Source organism: Nannospalax galili, unplaced genomic scaffold (genome assembly GCF_000622305.1).
Source record: "Nannospalax galili isolate Female #2095 unplaced genomic scaffold, S.galili_v1.0 scaffold589, whole genome shotgun sequence".
Taxonomy (NCBI): domain Eukaryota; kingdom Metazoa; phylum Chordata; class Mammalia; order Rodentia; family Spalacidae; genus Nannospalax; species Nannospalax galili.
The window spans coordinates 5,486,295-5,506,994 of record NW_008360324.1 but is presented as its reverse complement, the minus strand read 5'-3'; the positions used below and the strand labels follow the sequence as shown (position 1 = coordinate 5,506,994).

The following is a 20,700-nucleotide window of genomic DNA, read 5'->3' as shown; positions in this document are numbered from 1 at the left end:
TTCTGTGGGGTTTTTAAAATATGGTTACACCAAGCTCTCTCTCTCTCTCTCTCTCTCTCTCTCTCTCTCTCTCTCTCTCTCTCTCTCCTGGTCTGGGATCAGCCTTCTCACAGGAACTGTACAGAGGGGTTCAGGGGTGCATTTAAGAAGATTGATTTCTCCCGTATCATCCATCCCATAGTCTATTTCATATATCAGATGTCTTTTTATACCTCAGTTGTTATTAGAATTTCCTCAAACATCACGTTTTCCCCCAGATTTTTAGTGGGTGGTTTATAAGAAAAGCTAGGTCTCTTTTGAAAGTGTTATTGATAAACACAAATAGCTTAATCTGCACATTTATAATGTCAGAATCTTAGAGCTGAAGGAAACTCTGACTTAGACAAAAAGAGGCAGATGCTTGTCCAGTGTCACGAAGCTACTCTTACAACAGTGATACTTCTGTCACTTTTAAAAAGAGCATCAGGGCTAGGGAGATGACTCAGTGTTTAACAGCACTGGATGTTCTTTCAGAGAACCTGGGTTCGATTCCCAGCATCCACATGGCAACTAACAACTATCCATAACTCCAGTTCCAGAGGATCTATATGTCCTCTTCTGACCTCTGCAGGTATTGCATGCAACTGAAACACACACATAAAAATAAAATTAAAAAATTAAAAAATACCTTTGAGGAACTGAAGAGATGGCTCAGTGTTTAAGAGCACTGGCTGCTCTTGTAGGGGACCTAGGTTCAGTTCTCAGCACCCACATGGTTGCTAACACCATTTTAAACTCCAATTCTAGGGGATCCAACACCCTCTTCTGACCTCCATAGGCATTGTACAGCACAGGTGCACTTACATACATGCAGGCAATGCACTCATATACATAAAAATAATAAATTTAAAAGAGAAGAGCATCATGTTTCTGGCATTAACTTTTTGTGCATATTTTCCAGTGCATCTTGACCTGGAGCATCTAAAGTTTATTTTTATCCACACAGACCTTTGAAGTTATGCATAATGAGAGCTCTGTCCTCTTCATATGACCCTTAGAGGCTCTGGTATGCATTCTTTCCACATTAAGAAGCTGAGGCACAGATAATCAGTGTGACTTGCTGAAGATCCCCAAACAAGGATGAGATGGAACCATAATCCAAACTTTGGCTCCCTAGTTACTGGGGCCCATGCTTTATCCACCCCATGAAGCTGGCAAGGTACGGGCAGGACCAAAGCAGGAACTGAAATATGAAGACAAAGGAGGCAAAAATCAGTAAAAGAAAGGTGGACCTGTAGGTTTGGGAGACATGTAGGAAGGGACCTCAACCCCACTTTGCTTTTTCCAGACCTTTTCCTGTTGTCCCCACCACATCTTTCCACCCTCACTCCTGCAGTCCTCACTAATGCCCTGTGGCTGACAAGGACCTGCCATAACTTGTGGCAGGGGCAATATCCTTCCTCTCCCTGTGGGTCTAAGATATTCCTATGCCTAGATATGATCCTGCTGGACCTGGAAAAGCACCAGTGAAGTACACCACTTTGGGCTTTAGACCCAAGGCCATCCTTTTTAAAGGATCTTTTTAAAACATTAAAAAATTGTTTTTGAGACAAGTTCTCCCTGTAGCCCCTGCTGGCCTAGAACTGGGTATATAGACTAGGCTGGCCTCAATCTCACAGAGATTCACCTGCCTCTGCCTCTGGAGTGCTGGAATTAAAGATGTGTGTCACCACACCTTGCCTTACATTTAAAAAAAGTTTTTAGTTTATGTGTTTTGCCTGCATGTATGTACCTGCAGAGGCCAGAAGAGGGCATTGGATTCCATAGAGCTAGAGTTACCAATGGCTGTTAGCTGCCATGTGGGTCCTGGCAATGAACGTGGGTCCTCTTCAAGAGTAGCCAGTGATCTTAACCACTGAGCCATTTCTCCAGCACCCCCAAAATCTGATTTTTTTAAATGATTCAGTTTCTTCACCTGTTTCATTTCTTAGGGTTGTTGTGGTAGAGCACCACAAACCGGGTAGCTTAAAACAGCAGAAATTTGTTCTTTTACGGTTTTAGAAGGCTGAATTCTGAAATCTAGCTGTCAGTAGAGCTGGTTCCTTCTGGAGGCTCTGATGAGTGACTGTTCTCCTCTCTCGTAGCTTCTCGTGGTTGCCAAGTGTGCTGGGCATTCTTTGGCTTGTAGGCATTTCATTCCAGTCTCTGCCTCCATCTTCACAGGGTGTTCTGCCATGGTGTGTGTGTGTGTGTGTGTGTGTGTGTTTTAACAGACTTTTTCTAATTGTGTGTGTGTGTATGTGTGTGTGAGAGAGAGAGAGAGAGAGAGAGAGAGAGAGAGGGAGAGAGAGATAAGGACATCAGCCACATTGGATTAGTGCTCCTCCAGACCCAATGGGACTTCATGATTTCATCTTAACACCTGCAAAGACCATATTTAAAAATTAGGCCACTTTCATAGGTACCAGGGCTCAGGAATATAAAATGTCTTTTGATGAGGATATGAGGATACAATTCAAATAATTCAACTCATAGTATCACCCAACACAGTACCCACAACATAGTAACTCTGAGCACAGAAGCTCTCTAGTGAATGACTGGATGGTTGGTTTGTCAGTGCAGGTGATTTCATCTCCCACCTCCCATTGATCTCTTTCCATTCACACAGCTATCTACCTCCTGTACTGCTTTAAAAAATCATGGAACCAGGTATGATGATGCATGCCTTTAATCCCACCACTCAGGAGGCAGAGGCAGGCAGATGTCTGTGCGATCTAGGTCAGCCTGGTCTGACCTAGATAGTGAGTTCCAGGTCAGCTGGAGTTACAGAGAGACCCTGTCTCAGAAAACCACCACAGTAACAAAAACAATCACTACTTTTTCCTCTTTTTCCTTGAGCAGTAGCCATCACTGTCACAAAAGCTATCATATTTAATATTGATAGTTTCATTTCTATCGAATACAATAAATGCTGTGGAGGCATTGTCTTATTTAACTTATGCAATGATAATACAAAACGATTCTTGCTAATTACATTTTTGCAGTTGGGGAAATTGCAACTTGCAGTGGTTAATTACCTTGACCAAGATTGTAGAGCTGGTAGGAATCAGGGCTGGAATGTTCTCAGAGTTGGAATATGTTCTGCTGTTGACATGAGCCTCTCTCCCCTTTTTCTTTTTAATCGTTTTTTTGTGTGTGTGTGTGTGTGTGTGTGTGTGTGTGTGTGTGTGCACATGCGTGCATAGAGGCCAGAGGTCAACGTCAGGAATCTGCCTCTGTTGCTCTCCACCTTATTTTGAAACAAGGTCTCTTGCCTAAACCTGGATCTTGCCAATTCAGCAAGACCAGAAGGCCAGCAGGCCCAGGGATCCTGTCTCTACTTCACTACTTTTTACCTGGTTGCTAGGGATTCAAACTCAGATCCTCACACTTGCATAACAAAGACTTTACCAATGAAGCCATTTCCTTATCTTCACCTCTCCTTTTTTGAAGCTCCCAACCTCAAGCCTGCCTTTCTTTTACCACACCCCAGCTCTCATACACCTAGAGATTCTCCAAGGACCAGATAAATCTCCAGGCATGGGAAAAAGTTCATGACTGATCGGCATGTGTGGACCTGTAATTGGCTCCTGTGAGTTAGATCCTCTCACTCTTACAGGGGATTTAAGTTACCATGAGAGTTTTTTTAGTAGTATAGTTTTTGAACTTACCAGTAGTATTCTAGAAGGGCTACTCTGGGTATCAGGAGGTTGTAGACTTCAATTTGATAATATATTTTGATGTACCAGTTGCTTCTCTCTACCTAGTGTTTACACTCCTTCAAAACTGGTCCCTTGGCACTTTCTAAAAGCTAAAGCATGAGCTGCCAATTTCTTGGTATTGAGTGGAAGTTCAGTTCAGGCTTTGGACCCTTCTGTCTGGGTTCAGACCTTTAGTCTCTAAAGCTTGCTAGCTCTCACAGGTTACTCTGTGTTATCTATGCCTGGCTTTCATCATCTATGACGGGGTAATTGTCCTTCATCTCATAGGACCATTGTGAGTGTTCAAGGAGTTATTTCATGTCAAGCACAGGCTATCGTGTTTGGCACATGGTAACTGCTCAGGAAAGATGAGCTGTCGTTAATCACCTGGGTTTATCTAGTGGAGTCCCAAAGGGGGAGTGGATGAATGCTGGTGACATTATGGAGTCAGTGTTGATGGAGGCAGGAGCTGGGCAGTTGTGGAAAGGCTCTCTGGATCAGATGATTCATAGACAGCTGTAAATAGGGCTCTAGGGCGCTTCTATCTGGGGGTTCTCCTGGAACTTGTGAGAAGAGCTCTGCCCGGGGGTAAGTTGGTCCCTGTGAAAATAGCCTTGTCATAGGAGAACCAGCATTCTCTGTGACCTGCAGGCTGGCCTACTATACCCTGAAATCATACTCAGCTCTGGAGGAGGGAGAGTGGCAGCACCCAGGTATCTAATAATATCCATAGAACAAAAATGAAACTTCACTGTGTTCCTGCAAGTGTGAGGGAAATCAGGGGAGGGCTGCACCAGCCTGCCAGATGGCAGACTGCCAGAGGGACATGCAATGACTCAGGTGCCTCTGTGCCCTTCCCCAGCCACCCCTAAAAAGAAGGAAGGCCTTATGTGTTTATTACTGCACTGATGAGCCAGTGTCCCTCATGTTTCTACAGAGAGCAACTGAGGCACGAGGGAAAGAGACAGGGGAGAGATGTGCAGCCTTGCATGACAAATTGAATGTTTAGCGAACAAGTTAAACTTCCCCTCCTTTTGGTCATAAATCCCTTATAGAAGTGACTCTGTGACTCTGTGTGTGTGTGTGTGTGTGTGTGTGTGTGTGTGTATACCCTGGAGCTGGTCTACTTCAGTAGGACCAAACTGGCCTAATGACCATAGACAGGAAGTGGCGATTAGCAAATTCATCAATTAGGGCCCCATTTGTGACTATATTGTGAAAGATAATCTGCTAGCTGAAGCAAAGTGGTAGCCTTTCCAGACAGGGTTTGTGAACCTCCCAGAAAATGAAAGACCGTCATTCCCACAGACACATTAGATTCAAGGGCTTCATTCCTCCCTGACAAGCAGTTATGACAGCAATTCTCTGAGGAGGCTCAATCAGAGAATTCCACAAATGATTATAGCCCACCAGAAGAGCAGATAGGATCCTAATTAAGGAATGTGCTCTATTAATGTTAACATGCGTTAGTTCAACTTTTGCCTACAGGTCTACATTTGTACTAAGAAGCTGAGGACTACTTTATGAATGAATAAAGTAAACTCAGGCCACACACACTAACTTTCCTTTGTTAGACCCTGTTTTGTACTTCCCTTTCCCCCACATTACAGCTGAGGGTTCCTCATGGTATAGGGAAGAGGATCAGATTTGGGCTTGATCTTGTTTTAATTCCTGTGGGATTACAAAGCACATGTTACAGGGTAGCGGGGGTTGGAGGTGGGGGGACGGGGGGTTTTATTAAATTTAATAATGAATTAAGGCATAAAGAAGCTTGACAAATATTTTCTCCTCTTTCTTTCTATTGGAACTTTTAAAATGCCCAGCTTTTTTGCTATTAGAGGGAAATTTATTGTTCAGAATGGGAGCAGTTGCTTTTACTGTTCTGGGAGAGTTGATGTGAGTGAGAGAATTCAGGTGTAGGAGGTGTTGCAGGTATGGGGTGCTGGTATGAGGGGACTGTGTGCACATTTCTGAGGGGGTAAGTTCGTCGGGTGGAAGAGCATGTTCATATCCCTAAGTATGTACAAATCATATGTCATTTGCATTTCATTATATGGGATGCGCAGGGACAGATGTAATTGCTGGCCTGGAACTTCTGAAGTAGACATGGGGAAGTGTGTTACATATAGGACACATGCTAGGGTGAGGTTATTATGTTAGCTACTTTTCTTATTGCTCTGACAAAATCTCTGACAAAAGCAACTTAAGGCAGGAAGGGTTTATTTGGTTCCCAGTTTGATGGTGTAATCTATCCTGGTGGAGATGCATGATAGAAGGAACATGACAGAGTTTATGCCACTGTCTACAACCAGGAAGCAGAGAGTGATGAGTGCTGGTGCTCTGCTTTCTCCTTTCTGTTCAGTCCAGATCCCCAGCCCATGGGATGGTGCCACCCACACTTAAACCAGTCTGTGAAGTCTCTTAGAGACACTTCCTGAGGTTTATCTCCTAGGTGACCCTAGAACCTGTCAAGTTGATGATCAAGATTAAGCATCACTGCTAGCTGCAGGAGTAGGTGAGGCAGTGCTTTGTGAAGAGAGATCTGAGTTTGGGGATCAGAAAGACTTTGCAGCCCTGAGTGTACCATTTGATATGCAACTAGGGTGCGATGGTTTTCCTTGGGGTGGACACCTGAACTGACACACTCTCCGTATGCAAGGTCCCCTGCATTCCTGGCTTCTACTGTGATTTGTGGGGCTGAGTGGGAGGTCCTCGAGACCACAGGATTGTGCTCTCTGCACAGACGGTGGGACTACGGTTTTGTTCTACTTCCCAATTGGAGATGGTTTGTCTCTGTGTCCTCCTCCCCTATTATGTGTCTGTCCTCATCAGAGGCCAAACCAATGGGGCAGCCCCATCTTGACCTTTGAATCCTGAAACTGTGAGCTATTTAAGCCTCTTTTCCTCATAACTAGCCTGCCTCTGGTGTTTTGTTATAGTATTGTGATGCTGCTTACTTTAGTTTCATTCCTAGTTTTATCTGGAGTTGCACCTCCATTTGTGCTGATCAACTCTCCTCTATGTGATCATCTCTTACATCTGACAGCCTACAGGACATCTCCACTCAGATGTCTCATTGGCACCCTAGACTCCTCTGGGGTACCTCTCCAGTCTTCCTCTCTTCTCTCTAATCCATACCTTCTCCTGCTCAGTATTCTCAAGTTGCTGGGCATTAAGTCACCAAAGCCACAGATCTAGACTCTTCTCCCTTTTTTCTCCTCAAGCCTGGAGACTCCACTTAGGAGTTTTTTGTGTATATACATGGTGTGTGTGTGTGTGTGTGTGTGTGTGTGTGTATGTGTGTGTGTTTTGTGTGTTTCATACACAAAAATGTGTGGGCGCATGTCTCTGTGCCTGTGTATGCAGAGGCCAGAGCAGGACAAGATATCGGGTGTCTTTCCCTATTACTCTCTGTCTTATTGCCCTGAGACAGGGTCTCTCACTGAACTGGAAGATTGCTGGCTAAGCTGGCCGACCAGCAAGCTCTTGGGATCCCCCTTTCTACTACCCAATACTGGGGTTATCGGCACATGCAGCCATACTCAATTTTTTCAATGGATGGATGCTGGGGATTACACTCAAGTCCTCATGCTTGCAGAGCAAGTGTTCCTACTGAGCCATCTCCACAGCCCAATTTCAGAGTTTTAGATAATTTATTTCCCCTTTGTTCCAAGTCTGTCCTCCACATTCTGGGCTCACCATGGTAAGAACTAGTAAGATATGAGGGTCACAAGACCAGGATCCAGGGCTTTGCCTGGGGCAGGTGGGATTCCCTATCCTTTGATTGTGATAAGAGGCATAAATGATAACCAGGAGTGTCCCAGAAAACCTGGCTGGGAGGCAGGGGGTTAAGGCTTTGGATCAACCAGTGTTTTCCCCATTTGAGTTTATCATCTGAGGCTGTTCTGAAAGGAGATGTCCACTAGACAAGGGATATGGACAGCCTGGAAGCCCTGATTTCCTGTTTTTCTGAGCAGAGGATGTGATACCCTGTGTTAGTCGCTTTCCTCAACACTCTGACAACTTAAGAGAGGAAAGCTTTGTTTTGGGCTGTTTCAGAGGGTGCAGCCCATGATGGTAAGGAAGGCATGATGACATAGTTTGGTGGTGGTAGGAGCATGTGGCAGAGCTAGTTGTTTCTTGGGTGGATTGGGAAGCAATAAGAACTAATCCAGAACTACAGGAGGTGTGGTGGTTTGAATGAGAGTGTGCCCTATAAGCTCCAAGTATTTGGACATTTTGTCCCCAATTGGTGGTACTGTTTTGGGAGGTCTTAGGAGGTGTGGCCATGCTGGAGGAAGCATGTCACTGGGGGTGGGCTTAGAGGGTTCTTAAGCCTTGCTGGATCTCCAGTCGCTCTCTGCTTCCTATGCCTGCTTGAAGATGTGAGCCTCTGCTTTCTGCTCCTGCTCCAGCCACCATGCCTCCCTACCATGATGGATTCTAACTCCCCTGGAACCATAAGCTCAAATAAACTCTCCTTTTTATAAGTTCTCTTGGCCACAGTGTTTTATCACAGCAACAGAGAGGTAAGTAATACAGGTGGATAGAAGGTGTACCTTAGGGACCCACTTCTACCAACAAGAGCCTTACAGCCCAAAGGTTCCACTGCCTCCCAAAACAGCACCACCAGCTGTTCAAACGTGAGCTTGTGGGGGTATTTTGTATGGAAACCATCACACTTCTGCCCCTTTGCGTCTTTGATTCACACCTGCTCTTGGGTCAGCGTTGCCCTTTACTCTTCTACCTACATGGTTACAAATAGGTACTGGCTGTAAAGAAATGGCATAAGCAGCCAGTCCTGCACAACACTGTGATTTGATCACAGGCCACTCTGGGGCTTGTCTGGCATGCTGTGTTGAGCTTCTACCCTGTCTCCTGCCCTTTCCAGCTTGCTACAGCCTTGGCAACTGAGAGTGTCAGAGCACTTCAGGTCCATCCCCCACCTCTACAGTGCATGCGCCACACACACATGAACTGGGATGAACTGCCTCCACTTTCCTTGGCCATTCATTTCAGGTTCTCTGGTTCCCATGTGATGCCAGATCAGAGAAACTGAGAGGCAGAGCCATGGCAGGGATGATTCTGTTGTCAGAGGCTAGCAGACATATGATCACTGCCAGATTATCAGTGGCCAGTGGACAAGATGATTCCCATCCATCCTGCTTTATGGAGTGGCCCTTTAATAAGCAGGGACAATGGGCATCAGGACATTTTGGAAAGGTAGGAAGAGCTGTGTGAATCTTCAGCTTGATGTTAACATGATGTCACCAGGTGTCTCTCAGAGTGGCGCTGCCTGTCTCTTCATATTGGGTTGTCAGTAGGTTTGAGATGTGCTTCCTGCCACCACCCGCTGCAAGGCTTCCCCTGCCAGATGGGTCCAGATATGCAAAAAAACAAAAACAAAAACAAAAACAAACCAAAAACCAAAACACACCTCATAATGTTGATGGTGAAAGGATGCTCCCTCTAAGGACAAAAGGAATAGAGAAGGTGGAAGTTTGGGGGCAAAGTGAGAGGTTGCTGTCCATTTGGGGTTCTGCTCATGGATAACTAATCTCTACTGGGGCCTTGGCTCTAAAGATGCAGTGTGAAGAGATGAGTCAGTGAGGAAAGGGGACACTTGAGTTTTAGATCTGTTTAAGTCACTCTTCTCTGCTACCTTCAATGTTTAGGGCTGGACCATTATTTATACAGTGCCAGGGTATGGTTTACCTGTAAGGATGCCAGCCAAGCTAGGATGTGTTTTTCCCTGGGTAGCTACAATGGCTGCTACAAGCAGCTGAGCTCCATACTGGGACCTGGGGGAGTGGGGACTCTGTGACTGTCCTTGCTGTTAGTCTCTTCTGCCCTGCCTTGTCGCCAGTCATGGACAACTGTCTTGTGACTCACTCCTATGACTTCAATACCTCATTTCACCCTGACCTAACCAGGGCCTTAGATACCATGGATGCTTCTCTGGGCTTCTTAACCCTGTTTTCTCCTGCTTCTGTTACAGCTTGGATCATAAATGTCCCCCATCGTTGCCTGTCTGTGGCACTGTTGGGAAGTAGTGGAATCTTTTGGAGGTAGGGCCTAGAGGGAGGAAGTTAGGTCACTGTGCATATATTCTTCAAGTAGATATTGGGACCCCGGCTCTTCCTTCCCCTATCCTTGTTTCCAGGCTACCATGGAACAGGCAGTTTCTACCTCTAGTCCAAAGCAGTGGGTTTAAGCAACCACAGGCTCAAACCTCTGAAACTGTGAGCCAAAACAAACCCTTTTTCCTGATAAGCTGTTGACCCCAGGTCTTTTGTTACAGCAACAGAAAGCTACTAACATACTGTGATGGTTAATGTGAATTGCCAACTTGACAGAACCTAGTATCCCCTGGGAAAGAGGCCTCTGGGCCCGCCTGTGGGGGATTATATCGATTGCATTAATTAATGTGGGAAGACCCACATCTTGCAGGTTGCACCATCCACAGGGCATGAGATGTTGTATCCTATAAAATAGAGGAAGCACACTGAACATGCATGAATTCACTGTTCTCTGTGTCTGATCATGAATGTGATGTAAACATGTCTTCAAGCTTCTGCCATCTTGACATCCCTGACACGATGGATCACACCCTTGAGCTGTGAGCCAGAATAAACCCTTCCTCCCTTAAATTGCTTTGGGCAGAGTATTTTATCACAGCAATAGGAAAAGAAATGAAAACACGCTCACTCCCACCCTCCTGACCGCTCTCTCAATTCTTCATGTAGTTCCTTCTTTCTGCTCATTGCTGCTGCCCCGCCAGTGCTGTCCTGGGATGATGCCATTGTTTTCAGTGTCTTGGGATGCTCAGACCTGCATTCCCATCTGGATGTGTGCTCTGCAGCACTTTCGATTCACGCTGACCCAAACTAGGCCCTTTAGCTTGCCTTCCAGTTTGGTCACGGTGTGCCTGTCTCCATGATGAACACCAACCCTCTCCCCTTCACTCCACTAGAAGTTGAAGACTAGACAAATCCTGCTGATTCTTCTTGCTTAAGGTAATTTACTTCCAACTTGTCTCTTTACCCTCGCTGCCTTAGATCATACTGACATTGTCCCTGTCAGGGCCCTGCAACTGGCTTCCCAGGTTCTGCTGTTACTCTCTGCAGGACATTCTCTGGTAGCATAGCACGTGGATGCAGAAGGGGTCAGGACATAGTGGTGTGTGGGTAGGTGAGGGAGTGAGTGAGGAATGGAAGGAGATGGCCAGGTCAGGGGAAGGGTGTAGGGTGGTCGTTCTGTGGCTGGTTGGCATCGTGTGCCACTGTGGAAGATCACTGTCCTCTAGCTCACTGGGCCTTAGCGTGAATTAAGTCATTTTCAAATGATGAGGTTCATGGGATTAAGGAGACTGGAGTTAAACTTCAGGCTCTACAACCCATTTACTGTATGGTAGGTCTTTTCTGAGACTATGTTTGTTCTCAAGAGGGCTCCAAAGCCAAGGATCAAGGCGGCACCTGAGGTTTTCAGTTGGATCTCCTCCACCATGCAGCATTCTCTCTGGGGAAGGATGAGGAACAAAGACTGTGTGAACTTGGGGAAGCAGCTGAATCCACGAGGACCTATCAGAGTGGTTCCTTCTGTGAAACACTTCCATTCCTCCCAGCATCACCCAATCCTTGTAGAACATTCTAATATGGGCTTCCAAACCCTCTGCCCCTCTTTCCCTCAGAATGAAGTGGGCTTGGTTCTGGGGGATATTTGAAGCCTTTTTGCAGAGTTCCAGTACCTAACCCTGTACAGCATGTGCCTGCTGAACCTATCACTTGTAGTTTAGTTTCCCTTATATTTTGGCAGGTATAGGGAGCTGCCTGGCTGATCAGTAGATCCCGTAGATTCTTTGGTTCTGCTTAACATCTTAATGGCAAGGGACAGGATCACAGGGTTCACTGAGGTCATTTTTAGAGTTTCCATCCATAAGTTCTGCTCTTTCAAGTGCAGTTTTTAGTGACTGCAGCTTGTCCCTGGCAGAGCAACTTTTTCTTTTCATGGCACAAAGTCCATCCTATCTTCTGAACTTCACTGTACCCAGGTATTTTCAGAAAGCCAACCTGGGGCCTCTTGTGTGTCACATTTCCCACCATCAGTCTCTTTCAAGCATCCTGGAAGAGAGAGCCAGAATCTGGGGAAAGAGAGCATCGCATGTCACCAGCCTCGGGAAAATGTTTAATAGCAGTGATTTTAGTCCTGTACCTGGCTCTGGCAGATCCACTATCTAGTTATATCATTTAGGAGGATTTTATCCTACTCAGCTTCAGAAAATGAATGCTAAGTTACAATGGCTGTTGCTTTATTTGTTTTCTGCAAGGAGCTCAAAGTGGCAACACATCATAGACTCTTCCTTCAGCCCTAGTCATGAAGGGTAAAGAGGATCTGGACAGTGACTGCCCCTTGGGGCAGAGAGTTGGCTTTGGGGCCCTGTGGTCAGGTGCTTTGCTCATCTTCCAGGGTCTGCCTTTGTGTCCCTGCAAGGTGGTCTCTTGTCTCCTACTGAGAGCCAAGGGGATTCGTGCCTAGTTGGCTCCGTGTCAGGGCTGGCTGTGGCCCCAGGACTGTCTGGCTCATTTTGCCAGGGGGTGCCAGGAAAGCCAGGGACCAGCCTGGTGCTGGCTGGTGTTGTATGCTGAGGAAGTTGCTGGCCCAGCCTGTGGAGACTTTCTGACTCCATTATCTTACCCTGAAGGTCACCTGGGTAAATTTGGGTAGGGTCACCCTGGCTTAAGGTAGTGACGTGAACCTGACCTCACCTGCAGGCCCTTTTCTAAGCATGCTCCTGTCTTATGTCTGCTTTTCCTGTTCGCCTTCCATCCTCCTCCACCACATTTTGCAGAGCTTTCTGTGGAGAGCTCACCTATAGTAAATCCAAGCTCTCTCCCCAGCTCCTCCCAGGCCCCTGGCCCACTATGTTCCACCTGGTAAGAAAGGAGGAGAGTGCAGTCAGCCTCTTGCTCCTCTGCTCATTCTTGTGTGGTCCCTGTGAACTGCTCCTTCTCTGAATCAAAGTTGTCCTGTAGCTCTCTCCCCAGGGCCTCACTAGCTCTGGGTTCTAGCAAATTTTAGAAACTCCCTTCTTCCTGCCTCTTACACATCAAGGAGCTCCTCTGCTGCCATCCCAACCTGCTAGAGGTGCGGCTTCCACTAAGCTATGCTCAAGAACTGAAATGAGCATTGGCGTTTGCTGTTCTGGGAACACCTTTCAGAACCCTTGATGTGGATTGTCTGATCTAAATCACAAATAAGCCTGTGGGCAGATACACATCCTAACTTTAGTCCACAGATGAGGGAGAGGCTGCCACCCAGACAGGTTCAGGAATTTCCCAAAGTCCCAAGTCCATAGCTATTTTCAACAGAAGGAGTCCCATATAGAATCTACTCAAACCCTAGGCACCCTGGTGGTCCCTGCACCATGCACACCAGCATCTTTCAGAGCTCTTAGAAATGCAGACTCCCTCTGAGCAGACCTACAGATCAGAAGCTCTGGAGACTGGGCCAGTATTCTGCTCTGAAGATGTTTCCAATCACTGCTTGTTTCAGGACCAACCTTTGAAAACAGAACTTGCACCCATTAGCACATATCACTTGCTGTCAAGGGGATCCACTGGCTCTGTCACCCACAGAGTAGGGCCAGTCCCATTCTCTAGCCTGCTCAGGGAAGCAGGCATCCCTAAAGGTCCACTCAATACCCTGACCTTGGCAGTTTCTTGCTGTTCATGTTATCCTAGTAGCTATCCTTCTAGAACTATCTAGGTTTCTTCTTCAAGTCTTCTTCAGACTGTCCCATGTGGTTGACTTCTCAGGGCTCTGTGCTTATTTTCCTGGCTTTGTCTTTCACTGACCTGCTCCTTATTTATGAATGCAATTTGATGGTGTTGACTAATGGGAAGGTATGGACCAAACCTTCCCACACATTTCAACTGGCCTTGTACAGGCCAACATTTAAAAATCAACAGGGACTGATCAGAAGACAAAAGCACAGGACATTTCTACCCTTCTTCTGACAGTCACCCTTCTTACTGCATGCATGTCACCTGCTTGCCCTCTTGAACATGCTTGTTTGTTCCTTGAGCTGAACAACATCTGACTGAGTCTCTTCTCTTTCTGTAGATAAGAATCCAAGGCCAGAGAGAAGGAAAGTAAACTCAAGGACACAGCAGGAATCACGGGCAATGCTGGGATTAAAATTTTGATCTTGTTCCAAGTGTAGGGGCTTTCCTCAGCATGTGGTTCCTGCCTTCTAGAACTATCTGAGTTTCTTCTTCAAAATCTTTTTCTGAGTCTAACTAAAGAGGGACCCTCTTATGGTCACTGGAGCTGGGCTCTAGGATGCAGGGATTCATGAACAGGGTCAAGCTTATGTCCTTAAAGGAGAGCTCAGAACACCACACTGTGGTGTCTAAAAGGGACCTTGGATAGGTCATGGTCCAGGCGGTGACTGTCACCATTGGTGGCTTGTGTTTCAGGAACTTGACCTCGGAGCAACACTGGCTCTCATGAGCCTGAGTCACAATACAGGAGGCAGTTTCCCTGGGTGTGGGTCTAGATTATTCTAGCTTCTATCGCCATGACCTTGAGTTAGTTGCTTATTTTCTTTGAATCTCATTTTCCTTCATGTTTCTTCAGACTTGTGTGAGGGTCAGATGAAGGAACACTGACAGAGCCTTGAGCAAGGGTTTTTCGAAAGGGAGGGTGGCTGATGTCGCAGGTTGTGGTGGTAACTGTCCCGTGGTTTGGGGTTGCTGAGTACTTGCCTCTTGTATGAAATCCCTGAAGAAGACCCAACTGGGAAGTTCAAGTTAAGCCCAAAGATTGCAGAGAATGGTATCTCAGCCCTGCTCTCTTACATGAAACCTAGGGAATGGGGGATGGGTGCATGGGTCCCGAAGAAGCAGCACCGACACCTACGGGGAAGCCACTTAAACCCCCTGAGTCTCAGTCCCATCTGCAGCCTGTTTGTCCACTCATCCATTTGTGCATTCAATCAGTTGTTCCTTCAACAGATGGAGTGTTCTGTTGCGGGTCCCATGTCATGTATTCTGACAAGAGGGTGTAATCAAAACTACTACAATGGCCCTTGCTTGTGTGTGTATGTGTATGTGTGTGCGTGTGTGTGTGTGTGTGTGTGTGTGTGTGTGTGTGAGAGAGAGAGAGAGAGAGAGAGAGAGAGAGAGAGAGAGAGAGAGAGAAGAGAGAGAGAGAGAGAGAGAGAGAGAGAGAGAGAGAGGAATAGAGAAACAGGAGCGACAGAGAGACAGATGTACATATACATGCAGAGATAGAGAAATAGAGGCAGAGACAACACAGAGAGAGAGATAGAGAAACAGGAGAGACAGAGACAGAGATAGAGACATACACATACATGCAGAGATAAAGAAAGAAACAGAGACAGAGACAGAAAGAGCAACAGAGAGATGGACAGAGAGACAGAGATACAGAGAGAGACAGAGTCACACACACACACACGCACACACACACATATACAGAGGATCATTCTGTAGCCCAGGCTAACCTGGAACTCACTCTGTAACTCAGACTGGCTTCAAACTCATGGCAATCTTCTTGCCTGTCTCCCAAGTGCTGGGATTACAGGCATGAGGTACCACACTTAGTGGTCTTTGCTTTCAAGGAGTGCACTTTTAGTGGAAGAGCCGAGGGGTTGATAGGGAGACCAACAGTCACTAGGGCACCACAAAGAGCATAGGAGGGGTGTTGAGGGAGGACCTCCAGAAGAGGGCTGCTGGAGAGAGAGATAAGACTCAGAACTTAGCCTAGCTCAGAGGCTCAAGCCTGTAATCCCAGCACTCAGGAAGTAGAGGCAGGAGAATCAGGAGTTCAAGGCCAGGTTTGGCTACATAGTAAGTTCACGATCAGCTTGGACTACATAACACACTGACTCAAAAAACTGGAGTGAAATAGAAAGACTCAGAACTCTAAAGTCGGACCTCACTTCCCAAGAACTGCAGCATGGGAAGAGAGGCACGGGCATGCTCCTGAAGGCTGCGGGCTGCAGGCTCCTCCCTTCCTTATCGTTTTGGAACACATCAAAGCCACAAGCTTTCTATTACAGTCAGAGCCTTCCTCAAAGGATTATCTGTGGTCAGTTGGGAGAGAAAATGTCACGATGCTCTGGAAGGGAGGGTGCTGTAACATACACAGGAGAGGGGTCCCCATGATGTCTAATAACAGCCATCTGGGCCTCCTTGAAAACCCAGCAGGGTCCCACCAGGTAAGTGGGCAGTAGAGGGGGAGAAGTTGGTGGTTCTGGGCAGAGGAAGAGTAGGTACAAAGGCCAGGAGGCCTGTCATGGCCTTAAGGGGACACAGTGTAGGGGCAGTGGGACTGGAGGAGCATTTGAGAACGGGGGGTGGGGAGAAGCCTAAGAAACAACTTAAGTAATAAGTGTGTGTGTGTGTGTGTGTGTGTGTGTGTGTGTGTGTGTGTGTATGTGTGTGTGTATGTGTATGTGTGTGGTTCAGATTACAGTTGGGGAGGGGAGGACTTAAAATCTTTGCTAAGGCACTTGACCTTTATCATTGGGGACTCTGATGACTGCAGTTTAATCTCTGGTCTCATGAATCTGGCTTTTTCTGGGTTCTGGCACCCAGTCTCCTTCTGAGACAGAGCAAGGCTGAGCAGGCCATGCTGGAGGGGAGCATCTTAGAGAGCACAGTCTAGGGCTTCAGTCTAGCTTGGGTGTAGAAGAGGCTCCTTTGTCCTCCTGTGCCCTTCATGAGGCTAAGAATGTGTCTCCAGAATTAACTCCCTGCTCCTCTGCACCATCCCCCTTGGCAATTTGTTAAGGGATTCCCTCACCCATACATTCCATTCGCTCAGCCATTCAACCCGGATTTATCAAACACCCACTCAGTGGAAGGCGCAGTTCTCAGAACTGGTTTGAAGGTAGAGGAGCCTGGCACTGCCAGAGTGGAGCTTTCATTTTACAGGGAGACAGACAACAAACAAGGAGATGAAATAGAGTCAGGAACTGAAAGGAGTTTTGAGGGAAAATAGAGAAGGGAAGGGAAGAGGCTGCGATAGAAGAGGTGGTATTCACAGATAGGCCAGTGTGGAGGGGTTCTCAGAAAGGAGGCGTTTGAACAGACACTCAAATGGGAAGGAAAGCAAGCCGTGCAATACATGGACCAGCAGCCAGTGCTCAGCGTCTGGGTGAGGAGGAGTCTGTGGTATGTAAGGAGCAGCAAGCAGCTGCAGGAGGCTTTAGAGGTCACTGGGCCCAAGGATTTTATAGAGGATTCAAGAGTTTGGATATGAGTTTAGGGCTTGGGTGCTCCGAGGGGTTGTCATCATGCTGTGGATGTTCACACCTCTCTTTTTGGCAGGGGACTCTCTCTTTGCTTCTCAAAATCACCTTCCCCACCCTTCAGATCCTGAGCCTTTCCTTGGGAAAATGGTCTTTGGGGCTGATCTTCCTTCTCTTTCCCATTAGAATTCAGGAGCAAGAGGCCTGAAGGGTGAGTTCACACTGAGGTGTTTATTTAACAAGCCTTAATTGTGGCATTTTGGAAGTGATAGAAAACATGGAGAGGGTGATACCCTGTGTCTATGTCATGAGCGCTTATCTAAGGATTGCTTATTCTAGTGTCTCTAAGCCACCCAAATAATGGGATTGGTCTATTTCTCCTTGGAGATATATCAGACTTTTTCTCTAATGTTTTACTTTTGGTGAAATACATGTAGCCACAGTGTTTATCATTGTATACACTTGTCATTGAGGACCCTGGTGGTACTAAGCTCTTTCGTAGTGCTCTACAACCATCATCATCAATGTCTTTCCCTAGAATTTTCTTCATCTTGAAGAAACAGGAACACCATCCCCCGATACCATGCCTTTCTCATTTCTGCCCAGTCTCTGGACAACTGTTCTTCTGTCTTTGTAACACTGATTACTCCAAGTACCCAGATAGGTGAACTAGCATAGTATTTGGCTTTTGTGGCTGCCTTATTTTATTTGCCACAGCGCGCTCAAAATTCATCTGTGTTGTAGCATGTAGCATGTTGTAGCTTTTCCTTTCTGATTTGCCTTCTTTTTGGTGATGCTGGAACTAGATGCTGGAACTCAGGGCCTTGCCTATGCTAGACAAGCCCTCTACTACTGAGCCATACCCCCCAGAAAAGATTCCTCTCCTTTTTGAGGCCGAATAATATTTTATTGTACATAAGTAGCATATTTTATTTTTGTAGGCATCAGTGGGTCATTGGCTTGGTCCCATATTTTAGCTCTTGTAAATTTTGCAAAAATGAACATGGGTGTCCAGATACCTCATTGAGAACCTGCTTTCAGTTATTTTGAGTCTACACCTAGAAATAAAACCATTACATTATACGTGGTTCTATTTTAAAATTTTTGATGGAGGCTGGAGAGATGGATCAGTAGTTAAGAGCACTGACTACTCCTGTAGAGAATCTGGGTTTGATTCCCAGCACTCACATGGTGACTAACAACCATCTGTAACTCCAGTTCCAGGGGATCAGGGGATCCGATGCTTTCTTCCGACCTCCATGGACATTGCACAACATGGGTGCACCTACCTACATGCAGGCATTACAGTCATACACATAATAAATAAATAAATAAATAAAATATTTAAAAATTTTGAGGAACCATTATACTGTTTTCCACAGTGGAAATAACATCTTATATCCTTACCAACAGCACATAAGTTTTTCAGCCTCTCCACATTCTTAGTAACACTATTTCCTGTGTCAGGTGATATCTCATTGCAGTTTATTTTCTAGTGCTGTGGATGAACCCAGGACTTGCTCACGCTATGCAAGTTCTCTGCCACCGAACTGAACTATACCCTCAGGCTTCACTGCATTTTGATTTGATTTGCATTCCCCTAAATGACCCTGTGAGGTTTTCCTTGATATCTTTTGCAACATTTTTAGGTAAACAAATGTTTGGAATTGTTATGTCCTCTTGATAAAGTGGTCATTATGAAATGATTCTATTTTCTCCTAGTATTATTTGCTCTGAAATATGTGTTTCTATTAAAAAAACTGCTCAGCTTCCTGTTATTGGCCTTGGCATGGCATGGTTTCTTCATCCTTTTACTTTTAACCTATTTTTATATTAAAATGTGGTTGGCTTTTAAATCTAATATAATGACCTCTGCCTTTTAATATAAATGTTTCAACCATTTGCATTTAATGTGCTTATTGATGTAATTAGGTTTAAACTACTGTCTTGCTATTTTTTCTTTGTCACTTTGTTACCCTTATTCTCTATTTACTGCATTTTAGGGGGACTGACTAGTTATCTATCAATCTATCTATAATCTATCTGTCATTTATCTATAATCTATCTTTATCTATCAATCTAATCTATTTACTTTTTAAACTAGGCATTTTAGGGTTCACATAACATACACTAAACTTATTCTAATCTACCTTCAAGTGGTATTGTAGCACCTCACATGCAAGTGATAGGTTTTTCTCCTTATTTTAGATATTATTCTTAGTATTTTTCTACTTCTTTGCAAGTCTGGTAATTTTCAACTGGATGCCAGACACTGACTTTCTTCTTTGTTGAGTGCTGGATATTTTTAGATATTTTATATTTCTAAGATTTGTTCTGAGATAAAGTTAAATTACTTGGACAGTTTAATTTTGCTCAGGTTTTGCTTTTAAACTTTGTTTTAGTCTAGGTCTGATTTTCAACTCTTGGGGGTGGGATTAACAATGAAACATTTCTTCTGCATATTCATGAATTATGAGGTTTTCCATGTTGGCTTAGAGGGAGAGAAAGCTTTCAGGCCCTGTGAGCACTGCAGGTTAGCCACTCTGTCCTTCAGGGCTTTTTCTCCTGGTCTCTTGTGGTTTATTCACATTCTTGGTTTGGTCAGCCTTGACTGAAGACCCAAGAGACACTCTGGAAATCTCCACATGCCCTAAAGAATATTCTGCTCCCCAGGACTCTGAAAATTCTTGCTTGCTGACCTCAGACCCTCACATCTATCTTTCCTACTAGTAGAGATCCCTGAACCCTGCGTGGTGTCAACTCTATGCTGCGCTTGGATAAGGCCATAAGTTGGAAAAAACCATCTTCTCTCGGGGACAACTGTTTCCATTGCCCAATGTTCAACATCTTGAGAATCTGCTGTTTCTGATGTTTTGTTTGGCTTTAAAACTAGTTGTTGGAATTACCTCAGAGTTCTTTAAAAATCCAAAGTCTATGTTGGATGTGTCTTGATGGCTGGCTTTCTTCCCTGCCAGCTTAGGAATAGTATTGCCAAGGCATCAGAGTCTCTGATTTTAAAAAGCCAGACAATTCTGCTAAGAATTCAGGTGGAAACATCTTTTTTTTTAATTCTTAAAATATTTTATCATTTTTTATTTTACGTGAATGAGTGTATTGCCTGCATGAATGTAACTGCACCCGTGTTGTGCAATGCCTCAGAGGTCAGAAGAGGGCTTCGGATTCCCCCGGAACTGGAGTTAAGGATGGTTAGTAGCCACCATGTGGGTGCTGGGAACTGAACCCGGGTACTCTGCAAGAGCAGTCAGTGCTCTTCACTGAACCATGTCTCTAGCCCCGGGTGGAAACATCTTTATTTGGGGGTAAATAGACTTGAAAGAATGAGGTGGAAAGTGTCTGGAAGACACTTGGAAATCAGGTGACAGGCTTGATTCAGAGACTAGATTCAGTTGATGAGGCTATAATCTTGGCCAGCCAACTTGAGATTTCTTTCTGTATTATAACATTCCCTTGTAGCTCTCTTTTAAAAAATCCATGAGAGATCAGTGGGGTAAAGGGACTTGTTACCAAGCTTGACAGCTTGAGTTCAATCCCTGGAACCCACACAGTAGGAGAGAACTGACTCCTGCAAGTTGTCCTCTGACCTCCACATGTACACTGTGGCAAGTGTGCTCATGCACACAGACACACAAACACACACAATAAATGTAACAAAAATTAATTGGCCTGGTGTGGTAACATATGCCT

At 45.5% G+C, this 20,700-nt stretch overlaps 1 protein-coding gene across 2 annotated transcripts in view; it reads left to right on the top strand.

Annotated features, from left to right (window-relative positions):
* The window catches only part of Prmt8 (protein arginine methyltransferase 8), a 103,837-nt gene that overhangs the window by 6,719 nt on the left and 76,418 nt on the right, over window positions 1-20,700 (top strand). The window contains exon 1 of one of the 2 annotated variants that reach the window (XM_008825476.1): window positions 15,899-15,960. The exons of the other annotated variant lie outside the window; for it this stretch is intronic. Within the exon in view, the coding sequence (XP_008823698.1) occupies window positions 15,904-15,960 (57 nt within the window). The 5' untranslated portion in view covers window positions 15,899-15,903. Of the gene's footprint in view, window positions 1-15,898; window positions 15,961-20,700 lie in introns of those variants that run through there. 2 annotated transcript variants of the gene reach the window in all.